Raw genomic sequence first — 21,071 nt, forward strand, 5'->3', positions numbered from 1 at the left:
CGTCTTTTCTCTCAGCCACCTCCTCCCCGGCCAGATCAAAAAATAGCCCCCTAGCTGGAGTACCCCTTTAATATCTCGCACCTTTGGATCCCACAACTTTTTCCTAAATATTGGAGTCGACAGAGTTTTAATCTTTTAGATAGAGTGCGGTTATAGAGTAGACAAAAGATACAGTCACAGTCTATAGGGACTTTTACATGGGACGACTATCGTGCAAAAAAAATTGTTAAAATTTAAGTGATAATCTTTTGGTGTAAATGCGGCAACGAACAAAGATAAAAATTTGTCGGTATTTCGCTGATCGCATCTTTTAAGCTGATCTCAACATCATCGTTAATCGTTCTCAAGTCTTTCAGTATAAACACTCATAGGCCACAGTATATAGATACGAAAGCAATTACGAATATACATACAGAATATACACAAACGCATTAACGACTTTTCATAGCGATTTATCTTCTCGTTTAAACCCGTATAGTTTAAAAGAAAAAAAAAAAAAACTGACACTTAAACAAGCGATTTATCTGTGTGTGTAAAAGGACCCTTGGGGGAGATTTATCAAACATGGTGTAAAGTGAAACTGGCTCAGTTGCCCCTAGCAACCTATCAGATCCCACTTTTCATTCCTCACAGACTCTATGGAAAATGAAAGGTGGAATCCGATTGGTTGCTAGGGGCAACTGAGCCAGTCTCACTTTACACCATGTTTGATAAATCTCCGCCCTTATGTCTATGAACACTTCGAACCATCCATGCCTCTCGATTTTAAGGCCGAGCGACTTTGCATTCTAATGATGGGGACTGCAGGGATTCCGAAGGGAAGTTGTATAGTTGGAAAGTTCCTGGAACCCTGAAATGCGTTGTACCCTTGCAAATCGCCAATAAATTGGAAGCTTAGGAATATGGTAAGTTTCTTTTAGCTTGAGAGCCTATCCTTTTGCATCAGCATTCTGTGACTATTCTTGACGCTTTCAGCTCTGCATTGTACATCCGTCTCTCTTCTTTTGTTTGCTATACTTTTCACATTGTAGAAGCTGACATGTAGATTCGAGGTTTCAGGCAATGAGGGGAAAATATGAAGAAACAAAAATAAACTCCTCTGGTTTATCGGGGATGTGATGCGGTTCACTGCCAGAGCGGCCCAGCCAGCAGTACAGTTGGGAAGCCATCAAACATCTGTTAGCCATAAAAGGTGTCATTATCACATCCCATTTGCCAATTTGTTCTGAACAAACTATTTTTGAGGCCTGTTTGCCAAGTCTTGAAGGACGAGTTAGTGTGTGTGCGTGTGTGATTTCTGGCACGTCCGACTATAAGTAATGTATAGCGTTCACTTAAAAGGAAGAGACAGCTAACTATTGATCCTTAAAAGGGATATAAGCCACAGAAAAGTTTTCTGGTGTCAGAAATTTACTTCTATTTAAAAAAACTCAAGTCTTCTGGTACTTATCAGCTGCTGTATGTCCTGCAGGAAGGGGTATATTGTTTCCAGTCTGACACAGTGCTCTCTGCTGCCACCTCTGTCCATGTCAGGAACTGTCCAGAGCAGGAGAGGTTTTCTATGGGGATCTGCTACTACTCTGGGCAGTTCCTGACATGGACAGAGGTGGCAGCAGAGAGCACTGTGTAAGACTGGAAAGAAGACACCACTACCTGCATGACATACAGCACATAATAAGTACCGGAAGACTGAAGATTTTTTTTAAATAGAAGTCATTTACAAATATATATATTAGTTTCTGATATCAGTTGATGTAATAACATTTTTTTCCCCCTATGGAGTATCCCTTTAAAGGGAACCAGTCATACTCAAAATGTAGTCGAATCTGCAGCTATCTTGTTATAGAGCAGGAACCGAGCAGATTGATATTCAAATATATGGGAAATGTTCCAGAACAACTAGTTATTTATTCATGTAAATCTTAGTTAAGTAGTCAAGTGGGTGGTCTCACTCTTTGATTGTTATAAGTGTGCTTATGGAGAGAACTGTCAATCACTAAGTAGCACTGCCGTTAAGTAGTCATATGGGCGGTGCTACTTAGCGATTGACAGTTCTCTCCATAAGCACACTTATAGACTGATAGCTGTTAATCAAAGAGTAAGACCGCCCACTTGACTACTTAACTGAGATTTACATGAATAAATAACAAGTTATTCTGGAACTTTTCCCATAAAACTATATATATCAATCTGCTCAGCTCCTCCTGCTCTGTAACATGCAGTCTGTAGATTGGACTGTACTTTTAATATGACGGTTTCCCTTTAACAGGAAGCTGGTTTAGAACTTCACCATTTATCATACAGCTAAGATGACAGGATACGTCATTATACATCAGAGGTATATATTTCCATTATTCATGCCGAATACACAAAAACTGCTTTGGCTACGTAAACATTTGCATAACATCCCGTGGACCGAAAGGACACAAAGGTAATATATTAGGGAGACGCGTTACACCCTTATGAACAGAAGAAAGCTGCAGCTGCTTACAAGGAAACTACAAGTTTCTTCCAATGTCTCTGAAGTTGAACACACGCAGGTATTTGCCCCGGGAATTAATTCCACAGTAAGATAGCACTAGACATGTTCCACATTCATAACATTTTTTTTGTACCTAATCTACACGGCCATATGATGGATCTGTAATAAAGTGTGCATAGTTCACAAAGCCCCCCCCCCCCCCCGCCCCAAAAATAAAAATTATGACTGCATTAAAGCGGTATTCCACTCAGACATAACTTTTTATATGTTGCTGGCCATGGTGAGACTAACTATTCCTTCCCATACTTCTTAACCATTCAGTCTCCTTCCCCCAGTTCTGAGCTGCTGCTTTCTGCCGAAAACACAAAAATGAGTGTGTGAGTTTTTCTCTCCGCCTCCCCCTCCCTTCTGAGACGTCTAAGGTAAACAAGTCCCTGGCAGGCGTTATCTGCAACATTGTAGCTTCTTTGTAATGCTGGCTGGGTTAATCAAAGTGAGTTAATTAGCAACGTGACCTCAGAATAACCCTCTAAGCATTACAAAGAAGCCACCATGTTGCAGGTAAAGCTTGCCAGAGACTTGTTTACATCAGCTGTCCCAGAAGGGAGGGGGAGGAGAGGAACATCTTAAACACAGATTTTTGTGTCTTCAGCAGAAAGCAGCAGCTCAAAACTAGGGGAAGGAGACTGAATAGATAATAACAAGTATGGAAGAAATTGTTAGTCTCACCATGGGCAGCAACATGTCAAAAGTTATGTTTATATATATACATACACACACACACACACACTGCGGGGCAGATTTATCAAACTACTGTAAAGCAGAACTGCCTCAGTTGCCCCTAGCAACCAATCAGATTCCATCTTTCATTCCTCACAGACTCTTTGGAAAATGAAAGGTGGAATCTAGGGGCAACTGAGCCAATTCTAATTTGATATATCTCCCTCTGTATGTGTATTTATTACATAATAGGGACAGCTATAGTATATATAGAAGACAAGGCTTGCTCACCTCCCAGAATCCTTTCTGCTGTCAATGCTGTCTCCTCGTCTCTTGCCCCCATCTTTCCCATACTCCGAGTCTTGCATAAGGACCTCAATTGGAGCGATTGCTCCCTCGCTACTTGTGCTTCCCCGATGAGAGATCCGCTCTTGACTGGCACGGGAGCTGAGGCTTGGCTGCGAAGCCCGTTTCACAGCTTGTAATTTGGCCAAAGGCACAATGTCGCATTGCTGGGGCCTGTGCCACACAGTTTGATGGCTCAATGCATTATAATAGTAGAAGCGTCCACTCTGCTGATCATACAGTTCCCACCATTGGTTCTCATCGGACTGGCGCACGGATACACCTGGAGGGGGCTCCCAACCGCATTCTCCAGTCGTCAGGTTGACGTACATCCGCTCATGGGAGCGCGGCTCAATGATCTCCACCCAGTCTGACCTGCAACAAAAATCAATAATCAATAAGACCGAGAGGTTATAATATTGGCTAATACATGACAATATGTTATACGCTATTATTAGCTAATAGAGATGAGCACAACTAGAGCATGTTCGGCATGATGGCTGACAAAGTTGGATGCAGCCCTGCAAAAAAACATGGATACAGCCATAGGCCTTAGGCTGTATCCATGTTTTCCAGGACTCCCTAGGGCTGCATCCAATTCCTTCAGCCACCGGAAATCAAATGCCAAACAATCCGACCTGAGCATTCTCAATCCGACTCTACTGCGTAAATAACAGTTCCCTAACACTGTGTACATGGCAATGTGGGTGGAATGGTTATACTGCAAATATTATTTTTGGATTACAGATTAAAAACTATCACAAGTATTTGGCTGGCTCTAATGCTGGCTATACACTAGAGATTTTAGATGGGTATAAAGGAGGGATGGGGAACCTTCGGCCCTCCAGCTGTTGCAAAATTACAATTCCCATCATGCCGGGTCAGCCAAAGCAAAGCTGTCCGCAGAAAACCTTTCAGTTCACACAATTGAGCATGCGGCTCCGACTGATTGCTCCATAGCGTGCAGTGGGGAATTTGCCTGGATGCGCCTGCATCCGGCCGGGATAATCTCAGACATCGGCCGTTCCTCGCACAGATCAGATGATAAAGAGGCTGCTGGAAAGTGATCTGCACAGGATTACAAGCAAATGCTGACACTGGTATATAGAGATGGCCATAGGAATTTAGGAAGCATTTACACAGAAAGATCTGACAGATTATCTTCCAAATATTTGAAGCCAAAGCCAGAAATAGACTATAGACAGAGATCAGGTCATAAAGGAAAGCCTGAGATTTCTCCTCTTTTCAAATCCATTTCTGGCTTTGTCTTCAAATCTTTGGCAGATAATCTGTCAGATAGCCTTTCCCTTCCCTATAGAATGGTCTCTGCACAGGTCACAGAGCATGCTTACAAATCTGCCATATATGTATTCATGTTGTTAAAAATTATGCGCAAAATGGCTGCCCCCATAATAATGTACCAAGTAAAAAAGAACGAAAAAACATAAAACATTTCTGTATTTGGCCTCAGTCAGTAAAAAAAAAAATCCAGGCAATTTACTTTAAGTGATGCATTCACAGTTTATGTGTAGACTTTCCCATAGAGAATCCACAGGTTGCGATCCCCAGGAGTAGTCTCCATGAACATGGCGCTCGGGTCAATTCAAGCACAATATGTTCACAGATGACAGCCAAAGGTTAGGACAGGCAGCAGACAGTAGAAGTTGTCAAATACACAAGCTGGGCTGGTAACAGTAGAAGCAGGAACAAACACGTTTGCAGACAACAGGAACCAAATGGCCATTATTGCTCAGGCAGAGAGTGATGGGGGAAGGGTCCATGAAAAACACGGCCTGCACGTTGTCACTGGCTGAGGTCGGGGATATTTAACATGTGTTAGTGCATTAGTGCAACCCATACCCAGAGTGACAGAAATCACAAAGAGAAGGAGTACGTGTGATGGCAAAGTGTTACATATCACAAGGGGTTAAAGGGAGATTCTAGCAACAACAAAAAAAATTCTTTCAGATCAACTGGTGCCAGAGATTTGTAATTTACTTCTATTACAAAATCTCCAGTACTTATCAGCTGCTGTATGTCCTGCAGGAAGTGGTACATTCTTCTCAGTCTGACACAGTGCTCTCTGCTGCCACCTCTGTCCATGTCAGGAACTTTCCAGAGCAGGAGAGGTTTTCTATGGGGATTTGCTACTACTCTGGACAGTTCCTGACATGGACAGAGGTGGCAGCAGAGAGCACTGTGTCAGACTGGAAAGAATACACCACTTGCTGCAGGGCATACAGCAGCTGATAAGTACTGGAAGACTGAATATGTTTTTTTTTTTTTTAATAGAAGCAAATTACAAATCTCTGGCAGTTTCTGAAACCAGATTTTTTTTTTCCGCTTTAACATACAGAATGTAACACAAATCTCTTTACGTAAAGACCTCCAACATATACGGTTTATTAATGAATAATATCACGTTCCCTTGAAGGTGGTGCTCACCTACATAAAGGATTAGGGGTGAACCCAAGCTTTTGTGTGACAGTCAAAACACTGAATAACCCTCTACAGCAGGATCGGTTTTCTTGTGTAGTTAAAAAGAAAAGGACATTGAATACAAAGTTTCCCATTACTAACAAAAAAACTAAATACTAGTATGGTATATAAGGGCAGACCTATATACAGGTCCCTTTGTTGAGTAAATCGGCAGGTAAAGTGAGTGTATGAGGTCTAACACAGTTGTTGTTGCTGCAGTAGATGTGTTGGCGAGAGGCCCATAAATCTAGCCAGGTGCCAGGGTTTGGGCTTCTGCTCTTTGGACTCTTCTCACACGTGTTTTACCGTTCAGGGACAGCATTTTCGGCAGGGTGTACAGACCTTCCAGGGGATGGTGTTTACTCAGTAAGTTCATCATTAACTAAGGGTCTACAAACAAATACGAACCCTGGTTTCTAATTTCTCTTCCCTCTCACTGGCTATAACTAGACAGAATACATTTTTTTTTAAATTAGAATATTTTTGAAGTTTGACAAACAGATGAGGTGGTATGTATTAAAGGGGTATTCCAAGAAAAATTGACTTGTCCCCTAGTAAGTAAGAGATCACGGGGGATCCGACCTCCGAACCCGCTGGTGATCTTTGTATCAGGCCCGACTTCTGTATTAGGGATAGTGCCACCAGTACGGCACTTGACCCCCGACTTTTTCGATTTCTATAGAGGTGCTGGAAAGATCTGAGTAAGCTGGAAGAGCGATGTACTCGTCTCTCTCCGGCGGCTCAATAGGAATGAATAGAGGCGCTGTAAAGAGCCGAGTAAGGCCTCATTCACATGATCCGTGCCGTGATGACTAGAGGAGGATCACGGCACAGATCCCCTATAGATTAGCCCCCCCACCACCTGGCAGCAGAGATGACAGGAGCACAGAAGACAACTACTCGCCAACTACCCATGTTCCCCGGCACAGGGGGAGGGTAGTAGGTGAGTAGTTGTCTTCTGCGCTCCTGTCATCTCTGCTGCCAAGCAGCGGAGGGGATGGCGGTGGGGGTCGCCTCACGGATTGTGTGAATGGCTGCATTCACTTAAATGTCGCTGACCCGCGGACAATTTTTTTGGAATGTGTGAATGCAACCTAAGCTGGAAGAGTTCTGTACTTGGCTCTCTCTGGCAGCTCAATAGGAATAAATAGAGCTGCGGGTCTCATGCCATACCTGCGGCTGTATTCATAACACAGAAGTCGGGGGCCTGATACGGAGTTTGCTGTTACTATGCCTACACCTAGATACGTGTACTTCGAGGCCTGTTGAGGCGGGGAGCGCAAAACAGCCGTAGCCTCTGTGGAACGCACTTGTTATATCTGCCTGTATACCGAATAAATACCGCACTTGAACGGTGAGTTGCCGCTGCTTTTCTCTACGGTTCTTTATTGCACGTTAGGTTTTTTTGGAATACCCCTTTAACTTCAACTTTATAGGAAAGTACATATACCATGCAAAATAAATACATAAGATATATTTATTTTTTTGCATTGTGACTGTCACTGTATGGCTGTAGATCAGACATATTGGGAACACTCTTGATTGGTGTTGAACATAAGAAGCTGTACTTACCTGTCCCTGTACCCCCACAGGTTCCCTGACCCCTGGCGGAACTTATTTCGGGTTGTGTTGTTGTAGATGGATTGCCCACTCGGTGTCCAGGTCGTGACATCACCGGAGACCAGGAGGCTGGTGGGAGTTCGGGGGTGGTAAGGTAGCGGGCACGGAGACAGGTAAGTAGAGGTTTTTTTATTATGTTTTCCCCACCCCTGCCTGCAGCCAACTTATTACGTTGGCCGGAGTTCTCCTTTATTTGGCTCATTGATGTCTATTGGGCTGATGCAACCTTACAGTGCCCTGAAAACCCAATGTGAACAGAGACAAAAAGGGTCATCCAAATAACATTATTTCTCTCCGTTTCTGGAAAACTATGTTTAAAGCTTTAAATAGCTACAAGGACCATTTTGCAATTGTGTGCAAGTTATTACTAAGTTAATGAATATGCCATAGAAAATAACTCTGCGGTCTATTATTTCAAGGAAAACTTTATGTGGTTTGTTTTCTGGTCACAATTTATAAATCCTGCCAAAGACAATATAACAATTATGCAAAATGTATAAAAAAAAAACCTCATCTGGTTTTAACTTTAGCGTGTGAATTATAAAAACATCGAGACATTAAATTCTGGCTTTATTAAAAAATCTTTGGAGGGTCTGCCATATGTAAAAATATTACTATACGTTGGTTTTAGATGTGGGATTAGATGTTCGTTCGCTATTGTCAAGTATTTAACACTCAGGCCATCTGGCAGAACTGTTTAAAGGATTTATTGCGTTTAGTCCTATTTCAGTATGGATGGGGGTTTAACTCCTCCACATCTGATTTGGGGATATTGTGCCATTTTTATGTACAAAATATTAGACATATACTATGGGGGAGATTTATCAAACATGATGTAAAGTGAGACTGGCTCAGTTGCCCCTAGCAACCAATCAGATTCCACCTTTCATTTTCCAAAGAGTCTGTGAGGAATGAAAGGTGGAATCTGATTGGTGGCTAGGGGCAACTGGGCCAGTTTCACTTTACAGCATGTTTCATAAATCTCCCCCATCTGGTCTGTTCCCAAGCAATGGCCAGCCTGAAGCACTGGAGGCGGGCCCCCAGTGTGATGATCTCCCCTCTTTGACGCGGCTTCATTAGAATCAATGGAGCAACGTCATAGAGGTTTCGTTACACTGGGGGCTGGTAGGCCTGCCCCCAGTGTTTTGAGGAGGGCCAGTGCTCCCTAAAAGGCCACCGCTAAGCGTGGGAATCGGACAGTGGTTCAATAAAAGGAGCGCACCATCAGCATCCCTGCGTCGGTGCCAACCCATTAAGGACATGTCCTAGAAACATGTCAAAAGTTATGATAAGACAAGGTCTGGGAGTTCACGACTCCGTTAGATACATAGTGCTTGAAGAAGCGCTCGCCTAAGCACTTCACTCCCTGGCTCAATGAAAAGTGTTGAGTTGAGAGTTCAAACTGTTTGGGTTCAGCAACGTTCTCTCAACCCAAACGCTCAACATTTGACTGTCCATGGCTACACATGTTGAATGCCTCCTTAGGGAGTCCTGGAGGACATGGAGACAGTCCACGGCAGTCTGCAGCCATGGGGAGTCAACTGCAGAGTGTTTGAGTTAGGAGAACATTGCCAAACCCAAAAAGTTTGGCCTCCCCACTCAAATTAATAAGATCGCCGTCTAGCTGTAGGAGGCAGGCTCCAGGTTGTGTAAGCCATCTTTAGGTTCTCCACTTCCCTCCCAAACCGGAGCCTTAAAATACAGTTTAGTCATATGAAGACAAAGATATCTGAGGTAAGTGTGAAGTTTATCTATTTTAGTTTTTCTGCTAGTCTGGTCCAGTTTGTGTTACTCTAAATAGACGGACATCCGGACATCACATGGACCACAAAGCCAAAGTCTGAAGACTAGGATAAGATTATTTCCTTCTCAAGAAGTTATTCTCTATCAAGTTGATCAGTGCGGGACCACCACTCATCCTAAGTATGGGAAGAACGCTGACAGTGCTTTATTCATTGCCAAGCTCAGCACTTGGGACCCAGTGGTTGAACCCCATTGATTAGCTTGCCATCCCCAATCCTATCTTCTGCTTGATATGGCAATACCCTTTAAGTGGTATGTACACGGTACCTGAGGGCCACAGATCAACGCCCACCAATCCTTATGCAAATGTTTGAAATTAATATATTAAAGTTAGTGTTGAGTGAGCACTGAAATACTTGAGTGCTCAACTCAAGTAACGAACCCCATTAAAGCCAATGGGAGACTCGAGCATTTAACCAGTTGCAAGGTTACTGTCTTGCAGTAACATACTGCCTTTTTTCATTCTATTTTTTGTATATTTCGTCCCTTGAAAGAATGTGTAAACAAAATATACAAAAATTTGAATGAAAAAATACAATAAGTTACTGAAAGACATACTAGAAGTCCGGCAGTATGCCGTCAATCGCATGCTCGGATAACACTAAAGTACATCTAGTTACATCAAGCTTCTTTATTTCCATCCCAGCCTGACCCCTCCCTGACATCTGCTATCTCTTTTCTCTTAGACAGTGGGCATTTGATGGAAGATGTGGAGTCAGGTTCAATGTACTAAAAAGAAGATGTCCCATGGTGCTGGTCATGAAGTCCCAGCTGGTCATCAATACGAACAAGTTAGTTATGCAGAGAGGTTGAATGGATTGCAACTATAAATCTTGTAGACAATCCGAATTTATCAATTAGGGGATATAAGTATTTTGGACTGTCCGTGTCTTGAATATAACCCCCCCCCCCCCCCCCAAAATGGCAATAAGCCAAAATTTACAATGTAGGTTTGGTTCAATAGTGTCTGGGATTGTTTTCGGAACAAAAAGAGTAAAGGCTTTATTACACAAAGCGATTATTGGCCATATTTGGCTGATATCGGCCGATAATTGCTTTGTGTAATAGAAGACAACGATCAGCCGACATGCACAATTTCGGCTCATCGTTGTCTTTCAAGAGGCTGAAACAAAACGATCAGCCCAGCAACAATCAGCTGCCACCTCTCCGTGTCTTAGGAGCGGTAGCAGCAGACTGCCGCTATCTCCTATGGGCTCCCCGGGCGATCATTAGAGCCCCCCACAGCTCCCCGCGGCCTCCCCACACTTACCAGCTTGTAATTGTAATACATACAATCCCGCCACTTGAACTTGACAAAGCTTTTCCAAACTAGCGAAAAACCTGGTCACCCAGCAATGAACGTGTTTCTCCAGAACATACCAATACACTTATTTAGGATCCTCGCATCGAATAAATCAAAGTGCTTCGCCAGCCATGTGACCCCGGCTCAGAGAGGTCTTACATTCCTTCATTAATATGTTCTTGAGGCTCTACAAAGGGATGCTCATTACATTACATTCTAAGGGCATTGCATTAGCTCATCGCATATCATAAGCAAATGGTGACCCACGTATTCAAAGCAAATGGAAAGAGTCAAATTGCATATGTCGTCCGCCAGCCCCAGTATAGCGTTCACGTGACATCTGGCATTGTCCGCAGCAAAGATCTTACATAATTTAAGCTGGATGCCACTGGTTCCCTACAAACACACAATGCAGGACATCATGGGTGACTTTTCGTTTCAGACTTTTGAGTCTTCTGCAGGAAAGCTTCCCGAGAACAAGGCACGCTAGTAAGACCAAGTATGTGTGGTGTGTTCTATTCCTATCTTGGCACCGCGGTCAATCCGACCACGCACAAATACTCCAAGATAATGGAAGTCACAGCCAAAAATCTGTCGGGAAACAAGAACTCGGCTGCAGTCCTAATGTGCAGGCAGCCGCCGGCCGTTGTCTAAGGCGGAACAGATGCCCAAGAAATCTAAATTTCCATCATATTCACTGTAAAAAAAAAAAAACAGGTCTACTGGCAAAGTAAAATCCCACATGTAATGGGATGTATTTAAAAGTTTAAAGGTTCATCCCTCGGCGGCTAAACAGAAAAGAGGTTTGTATTTATTTGTACGTCCCGTAAGAAAACCAGTGTGGGCCTTGCAAGGGTTTTCATGTTTTCAATTGTTTTAACCTTTTCTTGGCCTCCTGTGCACACATGGAGAACCGCTAATCATCTGATCAGGAATAAAGAATTTATGGCCAAACCTGGACTCTAGCTACAGCTGGGCATACATGGGCCAATACATTGACTTGGCAAATGACTGGAACTGTATGAAATGCAGATGTTCGGGGGCAAGCCAACAGGACGGGTCAGTATCTATGAAATATCTGCCCTCAAACTATTGTAAAATATTTCAGGCTTGGAGGAGGCTGACCTCGGTGTTCTTCAATGGAATTATTGGCAGAAATATTCACTAGTTAAATTACACAGACCCAGTTCGGAAAACCTTCCGTATGGCCAGATTCACCACTCAATTTGCCTTTACACTATAGGTATATATTAAAGGGGGTTTTCCAATTTAAACTTACTTGTCCCCTATCCACAGGATAGAGTACAAGTATGAGAATGCAAAGTGTCCAACCTCCCTGCACCCCAGGAATTGGTGTATAGATTCCTTTGTTACTAATGGAGCCACAGATACAGCATAGGACTCCATAGACTCTAATGGAACAAAGGAGTCAGATTTGATTGACAGATGGGGAGTGAATCTTTGAATTGCTGCAGGTATCAAGAGCAAGATGAAATTGAACGACATGTAAAAAGTTAAGGTCCCATGCACCTTAGGGCCCTATTCCACGGGATGATAATCGTTCAGATAATCGTTAAATCGTTCGGATTGAAGCCATAATTGTTCGGTTGAATAGCAGTTAATGATTAAATGACAAATGAGAAATCCTTGATCGCTTAATAAGACCTGGACCTATTTTTATTGTTGCTCGTTTGCAAATTGTTCGCATGGAATAAGATGCCGTTCGGTCATTCGCAGTAGCGACGAACGCAATAGCAACGTCAAGACGACCGCAAGAATGATCATAAGTAACGATCATCATTCCGTGTAAATGGGTGAACAATTTCATGGTCGTTTGCAATAGCGGTCGTTTGAGATCGTTTTCGATTATGCGAACGATAATCGTCCCGTGGAATAGGGCCCTTAGACTTTGATTGGCGATACATGGCGCCCGTGGGCTGTCCCGACCATCGTCTGTAAAGGATCAAGCATGATGGGAAATTGATTACAAGTGTGAACTTGCTTCTCTCCGTGCCCACGGTGAGTGGCAAGACCGGCCTTGGGACCCCCTCTGGAAGGCATTTTCCCCAAGTTTGCCTTCCCCGGCTGATGGACTGGCCCCTTAGCCAATCAGTGAATGGAGCGGCGTCCCGTCCCAGTCACTGGCTGGCTGAGTGGCCACTTTATTAGCCGGGTTGTGACGTGCGCCGGAGATCCCAGAGCCCAGCAGGGGTCCCGACGCCGGTCCCGCCGCTCACTGTGGGCACGGGGAGAGGTAAGTTCACACTTGTAATCAACTTCCCGGCTGCCGAATTTTAAAAATGGCCGCACATCTCCTTTAAAGAGAATGGGGCCTGTGCCAGTCCACACAAGTACACCCTGGCATCCCATTTTGACAGGATGCCGAAGTATAAATGTAGCATAGAGGCGAATCGTGATGTGAATCGTCCGTAACATTTCTGAAAACCAGCAGAAACATATTGCTGAATCACAATAACCGCTCGTCCTACAAGCTGCTCACTTATATGCCGCATAAATAAGGTTTAGTCGGATTTAAAAGGACCACAATTACGCTGTCTGTAATGTGCTATGAAGGGAATACTCAGAAGAACGCTATTCCGCTAACCAAAACCTCATGAAGCAGCCATTCCACGGGCTGGAACAAGGCTATCTCTGTTGCCCCGGCGCGGCTGCATAGCACATACCACAGTTGCTGCAGGCTACATTCTACACATACAACCAAACTATATATAGAACCTACGGAAAATGGCGGAACTAATTCTCTCTCTGATAAACTTAATGAAGAAGTACTTTCTAAGCCAAGTATTCTGGACAAGCTGTATCCACAATACTTAACCAGGAGAGAGTGTTGGAATGAAAGTATTACACACACACACACACACACAGACACACACATACCTACATACATATAGAGATTTATTAGGAAACACTATAATATTGTCATGGCTGACATGTACGGTATGTGGCGGTTTCATTTATGGCGTGATGTGCTGAGATCTCCCGGCAACCTTCGTGACCCTAGGGGAATCTTGACTTGACTTCCTTTAGGTGTCCATACATAATGGATGACTGCAAATAATCAGATAACAGCATCCTAGTGTTGCTTATCAGTGACATATGTGGCTATAGACATTGCCTAAGGGCTCTTTTACACAGACAGATTATCTGACAGATTATTGAAGCCAAAGCCAGGAACAGAGAACAGGTCATAAAGGAAGGAAAGACTGAGATTTCTCCTCTTTTCAAATCCATTCCTGGCTTTGGCTTCAATAATCTGTCGGTGTAAAATTTGACAACATTCACTAGTGAAAAACTGAACGTTGCACGTATTATGGATGCAAAAATGGCTCATTATGCTTGTATTCTCAGGGCCAGTTCACACTGAGTAAATTCGGCAGAATCACGCCTGCCTCAGTGTCAAACGGAGACTCTATAGGAGAGCACAAGCCCTCCCATACAGACACAGCAGGACACTGAGGCAGACGGGAACTCCGCCGAATTTACTCAGTGTGAACTGGCCCTATGTGAGGAAAAGGGAACAAGCCACTGCCAGAATCCTCTGGTGGTGGCTTATCTACCAAGTGTTGGGAGATCCCCATACACATTAAAGGGGTTATCCATAGCTACAAAAACATGGCTACTTTCTTTCAGAGACAACACGACTCTTGTCTCCAGCTCAGGTGCGGTTTGCAATTAAAGGGGTTATCCAGCCCTACAAAAACATGGCCCCTTTCCCCCCTCTCTTGCCTCCTGTTCAGGTGTGGTTTGCAATTAAGCTCCATTCACTTCAATGGAACTGAGCAGCAAAACCCCGCCAAGCTGGAGACAAGACTGGGGCTGCCTCTTGAAGAAAGTGGCCATGTTTTTGTAGAGCTGGATAACCCCTTTAACCCGGCTGCATACCTTAGAGACATGTCAAATGACTGATGTCTTTAAACTCTAAAAATCTCCAGTCTTCCAGTACTTATCAGCTGCTGTATGTCCTGCAGGAAGTGATGTGTTCTCTCCAATCTGACACAGTGCTCTCTGCTGCCACCTCATGTCCATGTCGGGAACTGTCCAGAGCAGGAGAGGATTTCTATGGGGATTTGCTACTACTCTGGACAGTTCCTGACATGGACAGAGGTGGCAGCAGAGAGCACTGTGTCAGACTGAAGAGAACACACCACTTCCTGCAGGACATACAGCAGCTGATAAATATGGGAAGACTTGAGATTTTTAAATAGCAGTAATTTACAAATCTATATAACTTTCTGAAACCAATAATAATTAAATTAAACAATTAAAATAAACCAGTATTTCACCCTCCCCCCCAACATGTGGCGTGCCTCCGCACACGATTGTACCTCGTGCACCTCATTAGAAATGTCAATCAGGGATTAAAAATAAAATAAATATAAAAAAAGCCACAAATAGCCCAATTTCCTTTCCTTTTCTTCTAGACTTCGGGCTCCTCTCCAACCAGAAGACAAATCAGTGAGACCCTGGGAACATTTCCAAGACATTAGAAGGTTGTATCCTGTGCCAGGAATGTGCATTTTACAAACATCTCAGCGTCCCCTCTCTCCCGCTCCACTTTATAGATTAATAAGAACTGCAAAAGCGAAGAACAAAGAAAAAAAACTACACAACGATATAAACAGTTTACTATGCGATTAGAAAGAGGTGCTCCATAAAGTAATGGCATCTGATCGTTGTATTATATTACATATGGGAATAGAACAGGAATGAGACTTCTGTAGAAGGTCACTCTGACAGGAAAAGTGGAAATAAGAACCACCCAGATATCTCAGGGCCCCTGAGCAAGAACAGTGTATGGGAGACATGTTATCTAACAGTCCGTCACAGAGCTTTCTGTTGCCTGAGGCAAACCTGAGATGCCCCCCCCCCCCCCCCCAGACAAGTTAACTGCCCACTCCATCAACAACCCCCCCCCCCCCAATGGCGACCTCTACGCACCCCGGATATACTCCCCTAAGAGCAGGAGGAGGCGGGTGATGAGAGCGCAAAGCCGCAGCGGATGGCAGTGGCGCACACACCAAAACAGCAGGAAGGCTGCCAGGTGACGCACGGACCGAGCCCGGCGGGACGTGGGGATAGAGGTGAGCGGATGTCCTGGCTGCTGTCATTTTTGTTACATTATACTTTACTACAATCACAGAGTCTGCGGCCTGAGGCGAAACACTCATTCCGCCTTATGGCAGAAGCGGCCCTGCCTAATAGAAAGTAACCTCTTTTGAGAAACCTAAAGACTCCCTTTAACTACTGGATCCTTGTTGCGCTGTTATGTTAGCCCACTCCCACCTCCATATTCCAACCAGTTCCAACTCGGCTATCATGGCCATCTTGCTTTGGCTGCAGTTTATACCTGAGGTATGGAGATAACTATTGATGTTCTTTAGGGAAGTGTATGAGGAAGTGTTGAGGGCATGCTCAGTGACCTATGCAGAGGTGTGACTATCACCTACTGTGACCGGTGTGATCTAGTAATATCTATGGGGGAGATTAATCAAACATGGTGTAAAGTAGAACTGGCTTAGTTGCCCCTAGCAACCAATCAGATTCCACCTTTCATTCCTCACAGACTCTTTGGAAAATGAAAGGTGGAATCTGATTGGTTGCTAGGGGCAACTGAGCCAGTTTCACTTTACACCATGTTTGATAAATCTCCCCCTATATCTATATTTACACAAACACACTATACCTTGCACTGTAATCCCACTTGGGCTAATAATAAGATTTTTGGCTACAGAACAAGTGTTTGCCTATTATAAAACCTATGTCTTAGTATGTCTTGTAGGTTGTGTAAGACCCGCATTTCCAGTCTGAGAGAAGCAATGCTAAAGCATATACACTGCTTCTCCAGACACCATCTCCGGAACTGGCGGAAATAGCCAAATGCAATCATCAGCAATCCCGTCGCATTTGAATGGAGCGTTAGCGGATACGTGTGACTGTTGCTCTATTCAAACCGAGAATTTGACTCATATATAGGCGATAAAGAATCAATTTACCTAGGATAAAACAATAAATATACCCGACACAGTATAAGCTTAGTCACCGGTCACGTCACTGAGAACAATCAGCTGGGAATGTCCCCCATCCAGTATTTGGAATAATACAAGGTAATTGGCTATTGTATATTACCCAATATTACACCCAATTCTCCTTCTACAATGTCACATATGAGTCCTCGACATATTACTTACATAGGGCAAGTTGTATCACAATACCCCCTCCCAAATTTATATATATAAAATCTATCTATCTTAAGGTGCCCATTCATGTATTGGCCCTTTTACATAGGGTAATTATTGGCCAAATCCTGTATAATAGGCCTAATAGGTCCACCAATCAGCTGATCAATAAGCAATCAGCTGCCAAATGATGGACACAAAAGGCTGCAAAAATAATCTTGTCATTGAGTGTGTGGCCCTGCTCATATGATAGTAGAGCCATATAATAAGAAAGTGTATACGTGAAGGACAAGAGAAATCGCCATCGGCTGAGAAGGTGCACAGTACGGCCACCTTTACACTCTGCAGAACCTGATGCTCAGGCCTAGCACATAATGGCAGGATCAATATCTATTCATGTCAGACTGATGAGCCCGGGGGTATAATGTAAGCAAGGTTAAGATCCTTCATACATAAGAGCCTATAATTGTAGGATGAATGGCTGCCCATAGCACGTTCCTACCAGGCATCGGCAGGAATAGTCTACAGCTGTGAGGTTGTTGATACCAAAAAACATGACTATATATAAAAGAAGATAATTTTAAGGTAACTTTTTTTTTTAATAGTGTTCACCATTTCCTCTAACATCTGATGGAACGGTTTCTGCTCTGAGGGTGGGTGCACACTATGTAATCTGCGCTAAGTTCCGGTGGATTCCATCACTCGTACCAGTTTGCGGCGGCGCACATACCCACCGGCTCCATAGACCCCATTCTATGGCCAGGCAGATTCTACTGTCTGCAAAAAGAATAGACATGTCAGTTCTTTCGGCAGAAGGCGGAATCCGCCCGGCCATAGAACGGTGGGCAGATAGGCGCGTCGCCGCAAACAGGTGTGAGCGACGGAATCCGGCAGAACTTGCTGCGAAATGCAGTTTTTTGAAGCACCGCTCTCTTAGGGCCGCGTTACACGGCCGAACCTGTGGGGAAAACAAGGGACAATCTGCTAACTTGGCCTATTATACGGCTCGATACTCATGCGGACCGGACTTCGCAAGTGATGTCTGTGCAGCCCTTGCTTAAAAGGAGTACTGTCGGTTGCTTCTGGTTTTTAGCGTTAAATTCATTAACGTGGCACATGACCTTAGTAAATCTGGAATTTTTTTTCACAGGACAAAACGAAAATCCAACTATCCCACCACACTAGAAGTGTCTGGTTTTTTGAACAGAAAACCCGGAAAATAAAAACGATGGTATGTTTAGTAAATCTGTCGGTTGTGTCAGATCTTAAAGGACACGCTTAATTGGCGGGTTTCTGGACAAAAATTATGTGTTTGTTGGGTTTTTGGAAAAATTGTGTCGCACACCTTTATGTCGGAAAACCAAACGACAGGGAAAAAATTTTCCGACTGGAATACCTTAGTAAATCAGCGCCAACATCTTTACTATTTCCTATATACCAACACTGTCAACACGTTTAAAAAGCATTGCGTGATTTTTAAAATTTGTTGAAAGACAACGATTACCCGCCAAGTGAATGATCACTCTCTCTGCGGCTGATCATTGTCTTTATCGCACGGTACAATATCTGTCCGATTCTCTCAACAAAGGGATGCCGACATGCCGCCGATACGCTTAAAGACTTCAGTAGACCGAATTTTGTCTATTTTTAAAAAAACTGCCGACAGTATATATGTTCGGGGATCGATCGTACGTTTGCACACTATAGTCTTTGGGAGAGTTGGCAACAAGTCTGTCTGCTAAGTGCTAACATGATGTGAACTCTCTAGAATTAAAGACTTGGTGGCAGGTTGTTGTATTTGATCTCTAGCCGTAAATCACCACTTCCATAGGCTGCGAGAGTAACCCCATCGTTATACAGGGGCGATCCTCCCCTCCCCTTCTTGAACTAAGAGTTCATAATGTTTACATATAACCTTTTCCCAACATCAGTCGCCTAGTGTGAGGAAAGACCACAAGACATTGCACACCTCTTAAGTAACCTTGTTTCGTTCCAGACTAACTTCCCGATTTTGCTCACGGTCGTCTACTTTTCTCTTTCGACCCAAAAATAAAAAAAATAAACAAAAACTAACAACCCCAAGTCCTATGTCGAAATGCATTTACAGTTACATTAGCTTTCATAGTTAATAAACAATATTGCAGACAAAAGAGGACAGGAGAGGAGAGGTGTACTTTACGGGACAAGACTCGGCATGCCAATGTATGAATAATACAGCCCCAGGAATTCTACCTATGAGACAGACAGCACCTTGTTCTTTTTAATGTGGATCAGATCAGTCATCTCTCGTTCACATCAGTACTTAGACTCGGTTTACACATAACCATTTTGTCCCCCAGCTGACCGACGTCACCACCATCATTCATCCTTAGGTTGTTGACCTCAGGTTCACGTTCATATACATTTACAGACCGAAAGCCATTAAATATGAAAGATCAATCCCATCATAGCCAAATAGGCCTACAAAAAGTCAAAATTTCTGCAAATTTCTGAACCAAACACGTTCGGGTATGGAGAACGTTGCCGAATTCGAACAGTTTGACAGCTTAACTTGACTTAGTACCTGATATCTAAGGACCTAGATGCCATGACATTACCCTTACTAATGTGTGTGTGCTCAAACAAACTAAAATACACAAAAAGGACACTAAATGTGCCGTAATCTTGGGGGAAACCATTGAGTTTTAGTAGTTTTATAGGTGGACTCTCACTAGGAGTGGCCGTGCTCCAGTAGCACCATGTGCCGATAGCCTGGGGTTACCACCACCTGTTCAGGAACCCATTCAAAAGGTGATAGAAAATGCTGATCAGGACTTGTATTCGGCTGGAAAAAACCCTGAACGCTTTATTAAGACACATACAGGAGAGGGATGGGTTAGCCGGGTAGCTTATCGATAAGATTCAGGACAATGTTTTTTAAATGTTGTTCTCCTTTCCATCAGGTCCATAGAGATGTCCATGGACCTGATGAAGATGGAAATATCCCTTGAAACACGTTGTCTTGAATATTATCATTATATTACCCCGCTAACCCATCCCTTGCCCGTCAGTCTTTCTAAAGCTTACTCTCCATCTCTCGGACAAGTTTCCCCCTGCAAAGTCCACCAGTTTTTTGCAGCTGAAGCAAGTCCTCCATGAGGTCTTCTACAAACCTTAGGGTACTATTACACTAAGAGATTTTTTGACGACTAACGATTAACGATCTTAAACGATCCGAAAGCGTTCACCCAATTACACAGAACGGTGATCGTTATTTATGATCGTTCTTGCGGTCGTTTAGTCGTCGCTATTGCGTATGTTTCAGCTATGCCTTCTAATTCCACCGAACGACGTGCCAATGATCAAACGATAAAAATAGGTCCAGATCCTATTAAACGATCAACGATTTCTCGTTGGTCGTTTAATCGTTGCCTGCTATTACACCAAACGATTATCGTTCAAATCCAAACGATCTAATGATTTTTTTTGCAAGATTATCATCCCGTGGAATAGGGCGCTTACTAAGTGACACCTTCCTAGGCACTCCGATCGTTCAGCATTGGAAAACAGTCCTGGAAAACATGGGTACTGCCTCTGGCCTATGGCTGTATCAATGTTTTCCAGGACTCCTTAGGGCTGCATCCAACTTCTTCAGCCACCGGTAATGAAATGCTGAATGATCGGACTCCAATATGCTCCAGTTGTGCTCGTCTCTAAAAAAGAAAAAAAAAAAAAAGGGTGGATTGTGTCTGGCTGCATTTTGTCAGTCTTATTCACAGATGACAGACGGGGAAGACAATGTTGCCCATATAGCTTTGGGCTGGGGGCACACAGATACTGTTTCCAGCGATATCCTGTCACATGAAGCCCATCACCCAGAGACATTGCCCAAGGAATAATTCATAACAAAAGCAAACGTCTGGTTACCGAGGTGCCGCAACACCTTGATGAGTTTACCACTAGTATATGGCATTTACCAAACTGTATCTTATGCTGCGTTTACACGAAACGATAATTGGCCCGATCATACGATTAACAATGTCGGAGTAACGTTTTTTTTTTCATAACGATCAGCGTTTAGACGGTACGATATATCGTACGGAAAATTCGTTTTGCGATCCTTTCGCGGTCGCTTAAGCCTCTC

At 43.6% G+C, this 21,071-nt stretch overlaps 1 protein-coding gene and 1 long non-coding RNA gene across 2 annotated transcripts in view; one reads left to right on the plus strand and one right to left on the minus strand.

The window, feature by feature from the left end:
• LOC138772403 (rho GTPase-activating protein 39-like) overlaps nucleotides 1–21,071 on the minus strand; it is a 73,873-nt gene that overhangs the window by 48,278 nt on the left and 4,524 nt on the right. The window contains exon 2 of the mRNA XM_069952777.1: nucleotides 3,494–3,922. Within this exon, the coding sequence (XP_069808878.1) occupies nucleotides 3,494–3,922 (429 nt within the window). The remainder of the gene's footprint in view (nucleotides 1–3,493; nucleotides 3,923–21,071) is intronic.
• Nucleotides 716–10,233, plus strand: LOC138772404 (uncharacterized). The gene is made up of 3 exons (XR_011359760.1): nucleotides 716–905; nucleotides 7,664–7,758; nucleotides 10,135–10,233. It is a non-coding gene; the product is annotated as an uncharacterized lncRNA (long non-coding RNA).

Source organism: Dendropsophus ebraccatus, chromosome 14, assembly GCF_027789765.1.
Source record: "Dendropsophus ebraccatus isolate aDenEbr1 chromosome 14, aDenEbr1.pat, whole genome shotgun sequence".
NCBI lineage: Eukaryota > Metazoa > Chordata > Amphibia > Anura > Hylidae > Dendropsophus > Dendropsophus ebraccatus.